This window comes from Magnolia sinica, chromosome 2 (assembly GCF_029962835.1).
Source record: "Magnolia sinica isolate HGM2019 chromosome 2, MsV1, whole genome shotgun sequence".
Classification (NCBI taxonomy): domain Eukaryota; kingdom Viridiplantae; phylum Streptophyta; class Magnoliopsida; order Magnoliales; family Magnoliaceae; genus Magnolia; species Magnolia sinica.
The window spans coordinates 10,650,897-10,671,656 of NC_080574.1; the positions used below are offsets into that span (position 1 = coordinate 10,650,897).

The 20,760-nt window shown below is 41.6% G+C and overlaps 1 protein-coding gene across 1 annotated transcript; it reads right to left on the bottom strand.

The window, feature by feature from the left end:
• Nucleotides 1-9,359: 9,359 nt before the first annotated feature.
• Nucleotides 9,360-10,473, bottom strand: LOC131234546 (blue copper protein-like). Its single transcript, XM_058231485.1, has 2 exons — nt 10,221-10,473; nt 9,360-9,845 (listed from the first exon to the last, which is right to left on the bottom strand). The coding sequence occupies exons 1-2, from the start codon at nt 10,384-10,386 to the stop codon at nt 9,448-9,450; spliced, it is 564 nt and encodes a 187-aa protein (XP_058087468.1). The 5' UTR covers nt 10,387-10,473; the 3' UTR covers nt 9,360-9,447.
• Nucleotides 10,474-20,760: the final 10,287 nt, after the last annotated feature.

Sequence of the window (20,760 nt, forward strand, 5' to 3'; positions counted from 1 at the left end):
TGAAGGCACGATGACATTGAATTGGGCCCAACGGTCAAGACGGTCCATTATGACACTAGGCCAGTCCCCTCACATAAGATGGCATGTTTTAATGGTATAGGTTTCTCCAAGTACTTGTATGGCCATAGCCAAGGCACAGAGATCCATTGGTTACATCTCTCCCTAAGCACATAGGTTGATATCTCCAATCTTAGAGTGCCTAAAGACAATAAACTCATGTCAATAAGTAATTTTTACCCAAATTAATTTAGTCAATGAATAAAGAATCCATATAAAATAGGTTGAGTAGCAACTAAACCTTGATTTTCCAAGGCAGTACCCTAGCAAGTATTATAGGACATTACTCATAGACCGTCCCATTCCCCTTCCAAATAGAAAGGGTGGTAGTGGGTCAAGTCCTATCCTTGGCTTAGGGGCCATGCCTCGGCTTGAAATCTAGACCGAATGTCTAGACTGCGGCTTGACAACAATGAATGGCCCAGTCCAATCATCAAGTGAGCCACACTTGTACAAATAGAAAGTATGGATTGTTTAAATGCACTTGTGTGCAGTTTTTATTTTTAAATTACATGTGTAGTTTAAAGACCCTAATGTTCCAATAATCAAAACCCTTCAAACTCTCTATATGTGATGGGGAGCTTTGCTGTTAAGCGCGCGCGCGCGCACACACACACACACGTATGCAATAAAACTTGTTTACATGCCACAGATGTGCCAAAATGGAACATATGTGTGAGATCTAATCCATCCACCAAGTTGTTCCAACCTTCTCTATGTCTTCTCAAACATAAAATCTGGTATTAGCATATGAAACCAGTATTGGAAATAAGTAAATGGGTTAGAGAACTTCAGACAAGTTTTTTAAAACCCAACATTTATTTGCAGACTGTGGCCCACTCGAGCAATGGGTCAACCTGATTCTTGCACTGGAGCATCAATATAGTGGTGCCATTCCATCAGAGATAGTGGTTTGTACGTGAGGTTTATTGCACATGTGTGAGTTTAGCAAAGTGCAAAGGACTTGTCATAAGGGGAAGATATCCTAAAGAAAATTCTGTGATCTAACTATTCCAAACCTTGGATCATTTAACTCTTTTCCTTGTGAGGCCCTTTCAAGGCTCGTTAGTCTTAGAGCTAGGGCTTTTGGAGGCCCGGGTCGAGCTAGGACTAACCTTGGGCCAGCCCTAGCACAGCAAATCGTCCCCTCCCAGCTCTCTACTCTTGAGTGTGTCCTCTCGGTGCTCCCTGCAAACATGCGATATGGTGGACCACTATGTTGATGGGCTGTCCGACAAAAATTCAATGCGATTAGGACAACTCTCCCTACTATTCCCGTAACTTTTCTATTTGAATGTGGACTCGTCCTCTAACCATTCCTTTCGCAAGCCACTGATCGGATGGCTAGCACCTCACATGGTGGACCACCAGACCAACTGTCTATGTTACCACACGTCATTGGCATGTTTTGCAGTGGGCTCCAGTCCACACTTTAAAGTGGTAAAAATATATGTGAGTGCGCTTACAAAGTGCATTTGCCTTTCAAGGCACCCTTAGGGTGGCAACATGCCAGCCTAGGTCTGGGCCCTAGTACCCTAACCATGATGAGGCTGAAAAGGCCCTCTCCCTGACCATAAATGGACGATCCTGGCTAGAAAAAGAGCTGAATGATCAAAGATTTGAAATTGTTGAATCTAAGAATTTTCTTAATTTGGTCCTGTCCACAACAAGTTCACCCATATAATCGGTTTCCATGTTGAATCATGACCTCACATACAATGATTGTCTTTAAAGCTCCGGCCAGGCCCTCGGGCTAAGATGAGGAGCCCAGGTCCTAGCCCTGGTCCATTTCAGCCCTTGATACATGTCCTATAATAAGGTGGTCCCCACTACGTAGATGACATGTCCCACAATCATGCATCCATGCAGTTTGGATCGCCTGGTTCATGGCTCTGATATAATCTCAAAAGGGACTAACTTATTTGGTGGGCCAGGGGCAACCGAAGACCAGAGTGATTCCATTAGGGAGCTGGGACTGTAGATTTGTAATCTTTAAATCATTATAAATGAGAAGGGTTTGCTATGATTCACATTGATGTGGTTCCCCATCAGATGGATGATCTAGTTCAGTGGGCCATCATTCACATATTCAGTGGTGAATGCCAATAGAAATAAAGAGGTCTTCGTCAGAGTGAATCAGAAACTATCTCAATTCCCGGCGTAGCTTAGAAGAAATTTTAGACGAATGATGGCTTGTATGGGAAGGGGGAGATTTTGAATAAATACCTTTGATCAGACATGTAGTAATGTATTGCTTTGAATGGCTTTGAAAGGAGTGAGTAAAACAATTGCTTTTGTTGGTTTATCGAAAAAGATGAAAACATGATTTGGAGAGGAGAAAAGGATTAATTTGGAAGTAAAGGGGATTAAAAATCTAATCAAGCATAGTAATTAATATGGAATTGCTTTTAAAAAGTAAAACTTAAGAAATATCATTAATAAAATTAAAACACTTAGTAAAATATTATTATTATTACTCTACTGAGCAAACTCGTCCACTATTGCATAATATCTCAAAGATATATGCTTTGCCAAGTCCACAGGATTGCCTTGGCACGCTCTACTAAGGGGTTCTTTGGTACCATGGATTTGGGGGGATTTCAAATCCTAGGGTTGTTTGGCACCATAAAGTAATTGGGGATTTCAAATCCATCATCCAAGCCTGGGTTATATCCAAAATCTTTCCAAGAGTTGCATACGTAACATATGTGTCACTAGATTATTAATCTATTGGACACATAACCTACTAATGATATCCTAAAATAATTAAATTATCAATTGCATCACTATAATTACTTTAATATGATGATCAGCACCGTCCAAACATTGTCCATGTAAATCAACGGTTAAAAATCATTGGTTAGTCACTCGGACGTGATCTTGTGCATGTGGCTCATCCGAGACTTGGAATTTCATTATTTTCAAGAAAAGTATATATTTCAGCAGGCTTATTACAACCATTGTGTCAAACATTACATACGGTCACTAATTATAGATATTAAAGTTGATTTAGTAACTACATTTAAACCTGTAAATATACTATGCATAGATACCCAAAGAGGATTTCAAATCCATGGGGTTCCAAATCCATGCTCCCAACCAGGCCCGTGGAAATAGACCAGGTCGCCCACCCTACCCAACGAGTCTGACCGGCTTTGGCTTGGGCCTCTCATGCTTAGCTCGATCAACTTTTGGCTTGGGTTTTTGGTCAAGACATTTTAGCCCGACCTAACCTTTTTCAGGCACGGACGGTTTTGTGCGGCCCGATGAGCTAGGCCCAAGCTGGACTTGTTCTAGGTTTGGGCCTTGGGTTTTCGGAGTCGGAGGCTGTCCAGCCCAAATCCGGTCCATTGCAACCCTTACATTTGAGGAACCTTTGACTGGTCTGAGTTTGGGCTAGATCAATTACATAGGGTTGCAACCTGCTTCCTTCGCCTTGGACGGGCCGAGAGTAGCTTTAGTTTGCGGGCTGGGCTTGGACAGATCTCGACCCGAGGTGGATAGGGTACTGAAAATTGGACAGGTATAGCGATCCAAGCCACTGATTAAGCCTCTACTGCGGATTGGTTGGGATTACAATCCAATGGTCAAAAGTCCTCCAATCGGTTGGTAGGATCGTCTTACTGGTATGATTTTTGGCTCATGACCTATCCATAATCGGGCCCAACAGATGAACGGTCCACATATCAGCATCTTGGACATGTAAGGAGATTGGGCACTTGACAACTAACGTAGATGTCTGCTTTGGAGCATCATATCATTCTCCTGAATATGTTGCAGATTTTTGCTTTGTCATGTATGGAGCTCCAACGTGGCTCTTTTAGGTGAACTGCATCAATAGAATAATAGAGGTCCATGTGCTTGTTCATCTAGACCGTTCAATAGATGAGCAACTCTTGGATTGAATGTGGCCCAAAAATTTCACCGTGGAAAAGATCTTAGCCATTGGAATGCTTTCCCACCATACGATGGTTTCCCACTCTTGGATTTGGCGACTAGGATCATCATATTGATGTTGCTCGTACGTGGACAATCCAAGAGGTGGATCGATGAGCTGAGAAGAGGCCACCATACACTCCAGCAATACAACACGTTATGCTATTATTCCTCAAAGAGCTAACACACATCAAATCTGGACCGTTGATTTGATTAGCCACCTCTTGAATAGATGACAGCTCGAAAATTGTCCTACTTGGATGGGCTAACCGTTTGATTGATCACCTAACGTTTGGACGTTCAGAAAAGGTTAACGAAAAAGTCCGTTAGTTGGAAATTAAGAGGTACCTAATCGTTGTGAAATTGACACACATGGTGGGCCACCGCATAAAATTATACCTAGAAAACTCTAGATTCACGTCGTATGGCCCACCTGAGTTTTGGAATAAGGTGATTTTGGATAATTCTTTCATCTTGATGAACCACGTAAGATGAATGGATTGGATGGTGTAAAAGCAGTCGAAAAAGTACAAATGGTAGGTCCCACTGCTGATGGGACGCTGCCCTGAAACTATAGACTGATTGGGATATCTTAACCTCTGATTCATGGACATCTCGTTTGTCGTATTTGGTCAATTGATTTATTTTCATCTGACGGCCACCATTTGACCTGAAATTTGAATTTACGGTCGATTTACAGTGGGGGTCCAATATGTTGCTGTTCATTTGAGGAAGCAAGTTGGATGGCTAGGATCATCTGATAAGCCTGGATTAACATAAATGCATGCGCGTGTATGGCGGAAGCAGAAAAACGGCACGTGAGAGAATGCTGCCGCGGATTTTGGGAACAATCGCACCCGTTGCTTATGTGGGCCGAGCCAATTTTGGTGTACGAAGCAATCACAGCCTTTTATTAATGTTGGGCCTGGGCGCAGAGCACGATTAGCAGTCTAAAGGAGAATTCATGGGGCCCACAAGAAAATGAGTTCGTGTAACATGCCTTCTCCACACACCAACATTGGTGGGGCCCACATGCTTCCTTTTCCATTAAGACCCTTAAACATGGTTTATCACCTTGACACGATTGCAAGTGGGGATGCAGCCGGGCCCGAGTCCATCCTTCAACCAGCCTAGCATGGGCGGATCCTAGAACCCCTTGGGTTCGTCTTAGGCCTGGCTTTTACACCTGTTGGGGAAAAATATGATAAGTCCGGAGACTTGGTTATGCAATGGACTAACTTTGCTGACATTGTCCGAAATTCCAAGGCAACAAGTTGGATTGAGATAAGACGAAACTTAAAGGAGAGACTTAACTCGGATTGTTGGAAGTAAATTCCGACCAAGATTTAAAGAGTTAAGAACTATAGGCAAAATATATAAAACGTATAAAGTTGTCTCTGATAATGAGCTAGCAACGTCTAAATGAGACCAATTCAGGTCCCAAGGCTATAAGTCACCTGATCGATCACAAAACCGACCCATGGTAAATTAGTTGTAGTGTCCGCTATCGGAGTGAGAAAGAGTATCGGTTACGGACCGACTCTATTTTGTCCGACAGAAGGCAAAAAGCCTTATCCTTGCAGCCAGCCGAGACTCATCTCTCACTAGAGTCGGTTAGGGCCGAGCCGACCAAAGAAGAGACGGTGTAAGCATAAACACTATCCCGAAAATCTTGTAAAAGGATTTCCGATTATGAAAATCTCAGGATTGGGAAGCATCTGTAAATAAATTACAATTAAATCAAATCTCCAAGATATTCGGAAGAAAATCCCTGCACGGAGGACCTCCCATTCCTATAAAAGGAGGACATCTTCAGCATAAAAGGTACGCAAAAACTCTCTCCCAAACTCCCTTAATACTATAAGACCCAGATTCTTAGCCTGACTTTGGCATCGGAGAGTCCCCTGCTTTAGCTAGGCTCTCTTTTATCTTCTTACTATATAGGTACTCAAAGGTCTAAAGAGGGTGGACCAGATTTTTGCATCAACAACACCTAGTAAGTAAAAGTTTAGCCTTGGGTTTGTTTAGCTGAAGAACTCACATGTGGGCTCCACCCGACTTGTTTAAAACTGATGGCTAAGAGTGAGCCGACACTGGTTGGGCTAGACTCAGATGTAGGTCTTTGGTTCATGGGTCAGGCCCAGGACATGCTTAGGTCGGTCCGCCCACCCAATGTGGATAATGTATACAAAAGAATCAGGACTACTTATTTAGTGTCCCCACAATGGATGGACCATAGCCGGATAATTACAACCGTTGGATGATCCTTTACCCACTGAGATTAAGGAAATGACAGTTAAAATGGTTGACCAACAATCCACATCAACCTAACTATATCCTCCACTGGAGTAATCAGGATATTCCGAAGAAGGTGATTTCCGGGCCATGGAGAATCCATGGCCAGATTCGTTAGATGAGCGGTCCATATCCCCCGAGGCTTTCTCTCGCAAGTTTGAGAATAATCATTCGTTGTAATCAAGCACAAATAGAATTTTCTAGTATATATTGGTGAAGTTGGAGGTTTTAGTTAGCATTTCTCCACTTTGAAGGATAGGCCCCACAACTAATCAGTAGGAAGGTGGTGGGCCCCACAAATGGAGACGGTCCATTCAACCACTCAAGCTGTAGCAACTTTTGGTCAGCATCCCCACCAAAAATTTCAAACGCACCTGACAAATTCCACGGACCATATGCTTTGGGCCAAAGGAATTCCATCCCAATGCAACGACCCATATCAGCCATTTTTCTTTTCTTCATGCTCAAGCTATAGCGACTTTGAGATGGTGGAAAAAGACAGAAAGTGATAGGGGGATTCGGATTACGTAGTTAGAACACAGCACCGACGTTGGTACTATAAGGCAATGTATTATAATCCTCACCGTCTGCTCATTTTACCGTATGAGTCTAAAAAATGAGGCTGATGGAAAGCTTAGATGGACCACAGCACAGAAAGTAGTGAGGAATGAACGCCTATCATTGAAATTTTTTTGGACGTGATGGGAGTTTTAGATCAAGCTGATTTTGTATTTTCCCTTCGTCGATGACTGTCTGATCTCTTATGTACAGGTTAGATGGAAAATAAACATCATTGTAGGCCCTAGTATGGTTTCAACGGTGGTTGTCATTATCCCCACTCTTCCTGTGGTGTGGTCCACTTGAGCTTTGAATCTGCCTCAATTTTAAGCTGATGCCCTAAAATGATCTGGAAAAATGAATGGACGGCGTGGATAAAACACATGACGTGATGGTGGGCCCGCAGAGTTTTTCCATTTATACTCAGCACGGACGTCCGCGCTGTGCTCTACTATACGCAATCCGAGTCCATTAACTGCGGCTCTGAAATGAGATGGCAAAACGGATGGACGGCTTGGATGTATAATACATGCATACATCAAGGTGGGCCCCACGGTCAGAGCCGCACCATGTTGGGTGAGGCGGGGCCCATACCTAACTCGCTTCCGCTACCGACTCTCCTTGCTTTTCACCAAACTTTTATTCCTCTCGTTGAAATCCTCCATCAGGGAGTCATTTGATATTGTGACGCATGATTCAACCACTGTACACGTGTCATGCACGTATATCAATCCAGACCGTCCAAATATAAAGCCCCATTGTGGATGGGCGTAACCCAAAAAACATACACATATGATTGTAACTTCCTGGTTAGTCACCATCCGATGGACGAGCACGGATTGCCTGAGACCCTGTCACCAATGATATCCCTGAAGATCCGGTCACCAGTGATTACCTGTTTTATCCACTCCCTCTATCCATTTTTCCAGATCAGTTTAAGCATTATCCCAAAAATGAGTCGGATCCAAAGCTCTTTAATTATGCAAGAGGCAAATCCAAAGCTCTTTACGTATGATCTCAAAAATGAAGCAGATTCAAAGCTCAAGCGGACCACACCATGGGAAGCAGTGAGGATAATGACACCACTGATGAAACATTCTTAGGGGACCACCTTAATGTTTGTTTGCCATCCAACGTATTTGTAAGGTCACAAAAACTGGATGAAGGAAAAATACAAATATCAGCTTGCTCCAAAACTCATTTGTCCCCAGAAAGTTTTCATAGTAGGTGTTCAATCCCAACCGTTCCTTGTGGTGTGGTTCAATTGTTCTTTGGATCAGACTCATTTTTGGGCTCATGCTCTAAAATGATATGGAAAAACAGGTGGACTGCATGGACAAAACACATACATCACAGTGGACCCCACAGAGTCAGGTCACCAGCGATGTCACGGTCTCCACGCAATCCGCATCCCCAAGGGACGGCCAAAACGATACATATCCTATAGTTCAAATTCTGCTACCAAAATGTCCAAGAAAAGCGTGGGATCATGCAATCACTCTTAATTTTCAGTACATAATCCATCCGAATTGGGACCCACCATTTGGACGTTTTCGATCTGAGATCCATACGTGCAATGGGTAAATTAGCTCTCAGCATGTGCACGGATTTTTTTTTTCCTTCTCAGTAGTCTACCCTCTCTGTCCATTATCATTCTCTTTCCTTTCATTATTATATAAAATAAGAGGAATGATTTGGTGTCATCACTTATACCAACCTCTCGCTGTCGATAATTCATAACCGTCGATTATTTATGTGACAGGTAAGATGTATGGGTGTTACACCTGTTGTGTGGCCCACAATCAATTTTGGGTGACCTACCCCACATGATAGTCACTCACAAGTCACACTAGAAATTAGGTGTAAGTGACGCTTAGTCATCATAACTGGTTGGGTGCAATGTGCAGGGCTTATAGCAGTTGAACATGGCCCATGTGCGGTGTTTCAAAGAATCCAGACCATTGATCTAACAAGATGTTCAACTAATGGTAGCTGCTTGAAAAAATAAAATAAAAAAATCATCAAGATTGGAAGATCCTAAACTTTTGATTAATGGCCCAGAAAACAACAGTTGAGCAACGGTCCATATTTAAATGATCAATCAATTAAAATATTCCAATACGAGAGCTTTTTTATATTATCATGTCCCAGCCACCACAATTAGACCTATCATATAAACCGTCTGGATCACTGAAACATGACTCAAAACCAACGGCTATTGACGCATTGCAAGAAAGCTTCACACAAAATGCTCCAAATAAGAGCCATGTCTTATGAGATGGTCCCAAGTCCAACTGTTATGGTCCAACCAACGAATAACATCCAACCCTTGCAGTAAGTTTCCCCACCATAAGCATGACATTGCAAAATCAGCCTTATAGACTCGTCAGGTGGTCCACACCATAGAAAGATTGGAGGTTATCTAGTGGATGGTAATTTATGTTCCAACCGGTTGGAGTTGAGGCTTTCTCTATTTTATCTCATACACATCAGAATGACCAAATTAAGAAACAGACCTAAAACATTCGTTCAACATAAATAAACTCACAAACTAGAGAAAGATAGAGAGAAAATGTATGCACTGCCACTGCCCTGGCTAGCTTAGAAGAGGCCCAGCTGGAGTAATCCCACTCCAATGAGTAACATAGCTAAAGAAGGGAAACTTGTGCTGCTAGCTGAGTGTGTGGAAGTGGTGCCAGTAGGTGTCGTAGTAGTCGTCGCCGGAGTAGTTGTGCCAGGTGAGGTAGTGCCAGGTGAGGTAGTGGGCGCTGTGGGTGTGTCAGATGACCCAGTTGCCGCACTAACCGTGACCGAGAGCTTCATCCCTTGGCCGCAGTGACCAGGCACTCCACAAATGAAGTAACGTGTCCCAGTCTTTTTCAGTGCGATCGTGGTTGTTCCGCTACTATCTGTAGTAATCGAATTGCCTGTCGTGCAGCTCTTGTAGTCACTCGCGCTCACCTCGTCCACCGTATGTAACCCTCCTCCATAGTTAAACACTAGCATGGCCAAAGGTCACAAATTCAGAAGCTTGGAGGTGATTAATTAAATTGATTTTATAGAGTAAAGCATTAGTCCTCTTACAATATGTGTTACCATGGTATGTATAAAAATAAAAAGGCATTAATCCCTAATTATTTCTTCTTTTTATTTTTCAACTCTAGGATACATTTCTACAGATATGCATGTGTGTTCATGTGCACATATATAGGTACATGCATTGGTGTATATTTAAAATTCAAAAGAACAAAACAAACCATTGCTTGATTTTTCATGTTCTTCTCTTCTTTTGTGTGTGTGTGTTTGTGTTTTTCATGATAACACTTTTATAATAAGATTAGTTATGTTACAACCATGCGATTAGAAAAACATACCGAGGCTGTCACCAGTGGAGAAGGTTTTGCCACTTGTCCAGGTACTATAATCGACGCCGCTCGCCCATCCAGTGGCATCACCAACGGTGTAAACCGTAGCTGAGCTGGACACTACACAGCACAAAACTAAGATGGCACCTATGGCTGGGGCAATGGAACTTGCCATTGTAGAGAGAGAGAGAGAGAGAGAGAGAGAGAGAGAGAGAGAGAGAGAGAGATGGGAATTGTGTATTGTGTTAGAAGATGGGGCCGTTTTATAAAGGGAGAGTCTGAGTGAAGCAAGTAAAGATAGGAACCTTCTATTCTTCTTTTCTTGTAAATAACAATTACAGGCACTTGCTTTTGAATTTTTAAAATATGTTAAGTGCATTTATTCAATGGGATGCCTTCATTTGCACTTGATTCCTGAGTGGTTGGCTCCTTTTTCTTATCTCCTTTCCTTCTCCTTTGGCTACACATGCTGGAGGTTTGTTACGTGTGACAAAGCTGGTCGGTTGGTTAGTAAGCATGGTTCATTGAAGATCATATAACAATAATAACACGCTTCCTTTGAACACTCGCAAAATATTTTCTCATCATGCTTCAACTGAACCATTAATTACTCAAGTTTTCCGTGTGTTCATTTTCTTTCATCTAATTACACCAAGGTAATAGATTTTTTTGCACGTAATGTATACCAAGAGTCTCAATCTGTCCAAGGATGGTTGGTGGGAATTCCAAGACACATTCAAATTGGGTTTTGGAATACTCCTTTTGCACCCATTCTAAAGTCCATGTTGGAATATGGCCCACTAACCCAGCTCCATGGACGGTTAGAGATTGGTTAGACTGACTCTTGTCCATGCCATATTTGCACTTGGTCTCCTTGTAAAATTGGATCATGTTTTGAGTATGGGCCTCACATGATGGATGGTTCATATCAATGATCAGAGATGTGCATTGATTGGCCTGTTAATTGGGTTGATGAGTTTTAGGAGTGGTCAATCTATGGAGAGAACGATTGATTAGAGGCTCCAATAAAAGGACTTGCACTAGTTGGATGGTAGAGAGAGAGAGATAGAGAGTCCACATGCTAGTCAGATCTTCTCTCCTTTAGTCTACCAAGGGATATGACACTACAAGAAAGACTTTCTTACAAAATAAGAAATGATTTGAAAATTACACGAGCTCCAAACAAATTGGTAGAAAATATATAGGTAGGAAATGTGTGGAAAGAAAAAAAAAAAAAAAAACACTACAGAGATTTTATGCTTGTTGCATATTTTTATGGGAAATGATATCCATGCGGGAGAATTGACACTGGATCAAGACCGTTTACCTAGTGGGCTTTGCTATAGATGCCTCATGGTTCAAATCCACACTAACAGGATAACTCTAGCCAACCGTTTATTCTTTTCCATTTTGCCATCCGTAAAAAGGCCACCACTCAAGTGTTTAGGACCATCCGTTAATTTTATCTGAATTTTTAACCCTAGAGCATCCATGATAGGCTGCAGCGGCTGAACTGTCCTCGTCCACAATCGACGCTGCCATGTGGACAATGAGAAGGGAGAACGCATTAGGTGCAGCCCCGGCCTCACCCAAGATGATGCGACCCTTACCTTGGGGCCCACTTTGATGTATTTGTTCTATATCCACACCGTCCATCTGTTTTACCCGATGAATTTAGAGATCCCAAAATGAACAAGATCTAAATCTCAGATGGACCACACCATAGGAAACTATGGTGGTTGACCATTAAAAACTTCTTGTGGGCTACAAAAGTTTTGGATCAACCTATTGTATATATATTTTTTCACTCATCCAGGTTTTGTTGATGTTATCAACAGGTTAGGTTGCAAATAAACATTACGGTGAGCCCTTGGAAGTTTTTTAATGGTGCGCCGATCAAACATCACTGCTTCCTGTAGTATGGACCACCTGAGATTTAGAATTGGTTCAATCGCCACCTAAAATGATCTGGAAAAACAGATGGACAGTGTTGACATAGAATAAATACATTAAGGTGGCCCATAGTAAGGGCCACAACAGTGTGGATATACTCTAGCTTTGCATCTGCTTCATTTTTGGGCTCATGCCCTGAAATGAGCCGGAAAAACAAATGAAAGGCAGTATATAAAACATATACATTACAGTGAGCCCCATAGCATAATGGTGTTCGGTCACCACCCAATCTACCTCTCAAGAGCTGATGCCTAATCCAAAGTTTCTAATCCAAATTCCTGCTACTGGCTGGGGAACCAGCCATGTGCGTGAGACCTTGACTGCAGTGCGCACACTTTGATGGATGCAATGTATATTTATGTTGTTCATCTATTTTGATAGTTTATTTTAGGGCATGGCCTAAAAAATGAACCAATACAAATTTGAGGTGGCCCACACGATAGGAAACTGTGGTTATTGAACATCTACCATTAAATCTTCCTAATATCCGTTGTAATGTTTTTTGACCAACAACAAGTTGATAAGATCACACGGACAGGTATGAAATAAAAAATAAATAAATATCAGCTTTGATGGAAAACTCATGCGGCAAAAAAAAAAATTTTAAATGGCCAATAACCACTGTTTTATAGGGTGGGATTCACCTGAAATTTATATCTACTTTATTTTGGGACTTAAAGTGAGCTGGCAAAACAGATAGACAGCATGCACATACATAGAAGTGGACCCTACAGTTAGGGTCCCACACATCCCTGGTCCCAGGGTAGAACCCAAGTTGCGCTTGGGATCCCGAGGTCCCCCATGTTGCAGCCGTACTCTATCATTCACAAAATCAAATTATCTTGCCAGTTATAAGATAATAAAGATTCCTTGATCCACTACCAATTATTCTTTATCTTATTTGGGAGAAGATTTCTCCATGAGCCTTGGTACCCCATCTACACTCATATGTCCCATTAGATTAGGAGGGGTCCACCTTCGACTCCACATCACCGTAGGTATCTGACCCTGATCGGATGAGCAAAGGCAAAGATTGTTTCTACTCTCTCCAACCGTTTTTCACGGCCTTCAAAGCAGATAACGGTTAATAGAGGGTCATTTGCAATAGGGCGCGGATTGGGTGCTACTGCAGTACTGCTGCCCTGATGACCTAGCCGGAGACGGACGGTCCTATCAGGGGTTCAATCACCATGATGTATGTGTTTTACACATGCTGTCCATCTAATTTTACGTCATGAGCCCACAAAAAATTAAGACAGATCCAAATATTAGGTGGACCACATCAGAGGAAACAGGGTGATTGAATATCCACCATTAAAAACTTTCAAGTGCCCCCAGGAAGTTTTTACCAGTGGAAGTTCAATCACCACCGTTTCCGGTGGTGTGGTCCACCTGAGATTTAGATCTGCCAGATCTGCCTTTTTTATTTTTTGCTCGATCCCTAAAATGAGCCGGAAAATGGATGGGCGCGGATAAAACATACACATCATGGTGGGGCTCACGGAGCTTTTCCAGCACGTACTGTAGCGATGACTACCGAATCCGAGTCCCCAAAATCAGGTGTTTGGTGTGAGTGCGGAGTTGGGCCAACTGAACGCGGATTTCCTGCGAAAGCCTTTCGCAGGAAGTTCCTGCACTGGGAACTCAGGTGGGGCCCACGTGTGATGTTTTTCAGGAATCCGCTCCCTCCATCCGTTTTGTAAGCTCATTTTATCAGAGAAGACCAAAATTGAGGAGGATCCAAGACTCAAGTGGGCCGTACTAAAGGAAAAGGTGTTTAGGGAAATTCCTACCGTTGAAACTTCCCTGGGTTCGACGGTGATGTTTACATGCCATCCATACCGTTAATAATGTCATTCCTACTGGGATGAACTGAAAACAAAAATATTAGCATGATTCAAAACTTTTATTGGCCCACGAATATTTCAACTGTGGACGTTCAATTACCCCGTTTTTGCCCACTTGAGTATTGGATACGGGTCATTTTTGGCCTCGTAAGCTAAAAAACACTCAAAAAAAGGATGGACGGGGAGGATTTCTCACAAACATCACAATGGGCCCCACCTGGATTCCCAGCGCAGGAACTTCCTGCGAAAGGCTTTCGCAGGAAATCCGCGTCCGGGCCAACTGCCCCATACTCTTTACCTTTCCACATGGCCACTCAGCAGACTCCCCATCAACTATCGAAACTACTTAATCCTCTTTTACGCCCCCATCATAAGCCTGCTCTCTCCACGTACAATGTGGAACTTTTTTGCCAGATCTGAACCGTTCATCATGTTTCCCACTTTTTAACTACAATGGCCACGAAAATCTCTGGATAATCCCCTCATCTGGTGGCAGTAATAAAGTAATAATGGATTGTTAATGCACGATGTTATTCGAAAAGTGAATGATAAGTGGGGCCAATAGGCAGGTGATCCAAACCGTTGAAATGATGGGTCCTACGTTGTATGCAACATGAATGAAAAATCTCTTGAATCAGATGATCCTAGATATTGAATTGTTTTTTCTAACCTTTTCCTGCTCAATATGCCATGCCGTATTTTTCTTTATTCAGTCTTTTTCAGTCGGGATCCTAATAATTCCTCTGGTGTGAGGCCGGTTTCCCCTCACCTGCTGTATAGGAACATCTTGTGCAACCGGCTGAGTTTGGGCCAACGATTTATGTCCTGGACAGACACCAACCTGTCCATCCGGAATCGTCCACCATGAAAAAGGAAAGCTCCAAAAATCACGATCGAGAATCCAATCATAACTAGGCCTACAAAGTGGACTTGTAGGTTTTTGGGTGGCTGCCCATTATTTTCTATTGTGTAGCACACCTGATGAGTGGATCAGCATGATTTTTGTACAACCAAAATTTCTTAATAGGAAAACCCTCATGGACGGGTCAGATGGCCGGACACACCCTATGGTGGCTTCCACATGGCTAGTTGCTCGAAATTCTTATCTACAACTGCTGCAGAGGAACTGGTGCCCTGGCAGTGCGCACCCCATGTGGTAGTTTATTTACGAGAAATTTCCCGTTGTACGGCCCATATATGGCCACGAACCTTTTTAAGGCCACTTGCTTCAAGCGCCTGTTTGATATTTGGGCTCAATTGTAATTACCATAAATGGGTAATAATTATTTATTTAGGTAATTATCACATATTTCCTAGTGTAGTTGTGACAATTTACTTTTTAAATACTTAAATTGAAAATTTTATGAAATTAATGTGGGCCCCACCATGATGTATGTGACGTATCCATGATGTATACACACCGCTCATTTGTTATGCTAGGTAAGTTTAGGGCATGAGCCAAAAAATGGGGAAGATCCAACACTCAAGCAGACCACGCGATAGGAAACAACGGAATTAAACACCTACCATTAAAAACTTTTTAGACTTTAAAAATTTTGAATAAAGTTGATATATCATATACATCAATGTGGGCTCAATTAAGAAAATAACTTTCAACAGTATAAGAATTAAAGTCATTATTTCCTTCCATGTGAGCCATTTGAGTGTTGGATCAGCTTTAATTAGATGCTCCAAAATGTTATGATAAAAATAGATGGACAGTGTGGATATTTCAAATACATTACAGTGGGGTCCACGTATTTAATTCAACATTTTCGTATTGCTTTTCAAAACGAAATTACTCTGCCTTTTCATACGAGGTAAAAAAGTAATAATTATTTATTTATCATTGTGTCATGGAAAATCAAACAGGCCCTTACCGCCCGAGAATAAGCCCCAGCTATACGGACAGCTTTTCTCATGTCAAAAATGCGCTGCATTTCCTTTTGGAAGCGGATGGGCCGGTGGTAGAAGACTAGCGCTGATACTCCTCGAACTCCGAGTTGTACTAACGGTTCAAAAGAGATCAAAGTTACGTAGGCCCACAGTTATGTATTTATTATCTCCGCAACGTTCATCCATATTACGAGATTATTTCAGAGCATTATCAAAAAAAAAAAATAAATAAATCATATCCACGGATCAACTGGACCACACCACAAAAAGCATTTTCGCCGTTAAAAATTTTGTAGGGCCCACCATAACATTTATTTTCCATCCAATCTATTCATAAACTAAAAAAGACCTGGATGAAAAGGAAAAACAAATTTCATAATGATCCAAAACTTTTGCGCCCCCTAAAAGGGTTTCAATGTTAGACATTCAATCCTCCACTGCCTTTTACAGTGTGGTCCACTTGATATCTAGATCTGTCTTATTTTTCCTCTCAAGCCTTGATACGAGTTCGCCAAATAGATGGACGGTTTGGATATAACACATACATCATAATGAGACCCACAAAAAGTGGTCAGGATTACAGCAGGGAAAAAAAAAAACCAGCCTTACACGGTCCCAACCCGGCCGACCTCGACTCACTGTGCCACTGATCCGATCAACCGGGTTCCCGACTGGGTCCCACTCTACTTCCAACTACTATAGCGGCTTGTTTAGAAGACCAAGGGGAATGTATTTTAGTGCAGATGATCGTGGAGAAATGATGTCAATGGTTTATAACTGGCCAGCTGATCAGGTAGTTTACTCATGTCGATGAAGCCATTCTTGCAGCTTAGTTGTCTTTTGTTACTTGGACTTTGACATTGATAGCAACCATTAATTCGTGAAGGCTACTACGGTGTTGCATGAATGGTGATGTGGTGGACCACAAAATGAGATGGTTAGATGTCTGAACTATGATTAACTTCAGATTATCTGCATATCTTGCTAGCAGGATCATTGTAGCATAGATAGCTCCCCTTTCGGAAATTTTATATGCAGTTCACATGATTCTTCAAAATCATAATTTTTGAAATTTATTTTTGACAGTGGTTGATTTAAAAAGGCTAGAAGTGAATGCCAGGGATGGATCTTCTTATGCAAATGCCTTAGCCATGTGGCGGATCGTTAACAGGTTGCATGACAGAAATGAAACGATGTACTACGAGTTGATTTCTTGAATGCCCCATCTCAGTTTTTCCCTAGCTTCAAGTATATGTTCTGAGGGGAAAAAAAAAAAAAAAACTCTGATATCCAATGGGTGGTTCAATGACTTTTTTTCTAAGTAGAACTAGATCTAGAAGAAGATGAAATCTAAATAAAGTAAGTACGAGGGAATAATGGTGAAATATAAATCTAATAATCAAATGATTAGAATGGTGAAGATTTGGAAGTGATTCCATCACTCAACCATGCCTAGGAGATGATGGTGAACAACATGATTCCCGAGTTCACAATCTCAATATTTGAAAAGAGAATATCTCAAGCTATCACAGATCTATTATAACTTGAGTCACAACAAACCATTAAAACTAAAAACATTCCTTATAATCAAACTAAAATCCATAAGGTTCAACTAAACATGAATCAAAACAAAACCAATATCCTAGTCATGCTACAAGCTTCACATCTTAGGCCTAGCTAATAGCTTTGTCATAGACATTCTAAAATCTCTTAAACAAAAGCATAAAATAAATTAGGGAAAAGAAAAACCAAAAAAAGAAGAAGGAGAACTCGTTGCCTGTCCGCTCCACATCCTAGCCTCCACGGCTGCCCAAGATCTAGGGATCCCCTCCACGTTGCTGCCTCTCCACCTTTTATAGCCACCCGGAAGCAGTGCTTAAAGTCGGTGAGAGATAGCTTAATGCGGACATATTTACGTAGCAACAACCCAAGATACGTGCACTGGTTCTTCATGGCCCATGGTCGAAGTCGATTGAAAAATCCACTCCGTCCATTGGATGCGGCTCGAAAAACCAGTTAGAGATTGTTGATTTTGGATCGGTTCCAGTATGGCCCATAAGGTTTCTCATTGCATCGTCAGTCCTCTGTTTAGACAATTGAAAACCGATCTCCATGTTTTCTTGAAATAGATCACTTATTCTGAGGTGAGAGGGCCCGTGGGCTCCCGATTGATGGTCCAGATTATACCGTTGGTGTACGCTGGTGGCCCACAAAGGAAAACCGTAAGCTTTGTTGCGAAACAGAGCTTTGCGGATCTTGCTGTGATGGTCGGTGGACCCCACCTGGATGTTTATGGAGAAATCCATTCCGTCCACTGGGGTACCCACGGAAAATCGTCCGGGAATACCCGCTTTTGTCTAATTTCGATGTGGTCCACTGAACTTTGCTCGCTGCCGTCCATCCTGCAATTTACGGTGGAGATTGCCTGAGTGCATGCATGGGACCAAATGAGCACCATTTTTGTGGTCTTCCCCACTAGGCACAATTAACGGTCCTGATCTTCCACATGATCAATGGGTGGGGCCCGCTACATGAAAACGGACGAACAACGTCCGTCCGCTGCCTAGTTTACGCATGGGCTCGGGTCAGCACCTGCTGACCGAGTGCCTTGATTCGGTGCGGCTCGGGAGTGCACCGCACGGTGCACTCCCACCTCATATGTGGGGTCCTCTCGTGATGTTCGTGAGAAATCCACACCATCCATCATGTTCCCCATATACTTTAAGGTTTGAGACTAAAATTGAAGCATATCCATGGATCATGTGGGCCCCAATGCACCAATTTATGGGTTGATCTGTCCGTTGGACCACTTTTACAATGATCTAATGGATTATTTTTGACTTGTACGGTTAATTTATGCTCCCCAAGCTATTTATGAAGTTTCTAGTTGAACGGATGGTGGAAACCTTGTGATCTTGTATTCTAAATGACTTTCAGGCTACTTGAGCTTCAGTTTCTTGAATTTCTCGGATCTCTGGCGTGTAAATCTGTCGATCTTGGTTCCCTGGGGTCCATTCCTTGACTTGGTGAATTTTGAGCATTAAATCCATGCTTTTAGTATCCTGTTTCAGTCCAAGCTCGTAAATACACCCTGCATCACAAGCACGGTTAAATCGGGCCATTAAACAGTACCATGTTCGTAAATCTAGGCAATAACTGGAGTCTGATATGCAATATTTGACCCTCAACACAACCTCCAACCAGCATCTTGCTAGTCCTGAGCAAAGTATGTGAAATACATTGAGAATTATATGACAATTTCTATAAACTCGGGTGATTTTTGAAAAACAATCCAGGTACTAGAATTCTAAGATTCATGAATGTTGGGCATTACTTTCTCTTGGACTTAAGTGCACGGTAAACTTCATAGTCAAGTTTAAAGTATTAATCCATCAATCAGAAAAATTCTAAACATTGAGTTCCATGGGTGTATAGTGTAATCTCAGCTTATCATCATTAAGAAATTCAATCGTCAATTTCCATGATAACATTGATGATTAAAAGAGCCTTTAGGACAACTAAAACCTAACCCAGAACTTGCCCTATAGTTTTTTTTTTTTTTTTTTTCATTCTTCCAGGTTTTGATTTTTCCATCGAGGGGGAGGGGAATCGAATTCGTACCTATAAGGAGCAAACCTATGGTGAAGATCGTACACCCAACCCTTTCCTAATGACAACTGGTTTTTTTTTTTTAAAGCTGGGTATTCTTTTTCTTTTATTCTTTTTTTTTTCATTTTTTTTTCAATTCTTCTTTTTGAATATGATGGACAAATTCCCGAGGTTGGTTTCTTCCATGCTTAATGATCACCAAGTTACAATTCAATATCGAATTGAAACCTTAATGTGCAAGCGAGATCTGTCTTGTGAAGTCATTACTCAATCAATGTTTAAAATTTCTAATCATGGATTAACAATTCAAACTTATTTGTGAAATCTAATAGATAACTGAATCCAAGAGTCATAAATTACTAACATCACTTATTTTGTAATTCTAAATCAAAGATGGCCGACAAAATCACTTCGAATTCACAAGAAATTCCAGAAAAATTTAAAAATTTTCACAATTTTTGCTCAAAACCATGAAAACACTAATTAGGTAACTTAATCTCCCACCCCCAATCTAAAATCTACATTGTCCTCAATGTAAAAGATATGAGCATGCAATGCACATGGGACAACTAAAGTAAAGGAAAAGTGATGGAAAAATAGTACTTGAATGAAGAAATCAAGAGGATTTTCCACAAAGATCTTAGCATAGAAGCGAGTCAGCGAGAGAGTGAAAAGAACTAACTTAGAATGATGTAAAAAGCAAACTAACCTAATGACATAATCGTCTAACCTAGAACACAATAAAGCAAACTACCCTAGCCTATGAAAGTAGGGAAAAAATTACTCAGTCATGTCGCAAAGTTCCTCTTCCGGCCAATATTTGGATAAATTTCTCAACAAAATCATCCAAAAGCCCTTTTTGCAATATGCTTAGATGTCCTGGAGTCTAAAATTCTAGAGAAATTTACGTACCTCATCAAAAAAATTTTGTTGAATCGCTTGAGGTATCCAGAGTATATACGATTCACCTGTGACAGAAGAAGTTTCAGTGTTATTATCCTATGGTGAATCAGAGACTACAAAGTCTCAACACATTCCGAAGTATCAGACTTTGGTTTAATTGTCAGCTCCTCCTCCTTTAATGGTAGACATTTAGGATCAGGGGAAGAAGGGGCTTCAGAAGAAGGGTTCTCTCAGTCCGTGAAAACTACCGAGATGTTGTCTTACAAGGCATTCACTATGTCTCTTATCATGGGATCATTTGAATCTGTAACGTGTACGAAGTAATCATCCAAAGAGTTGGA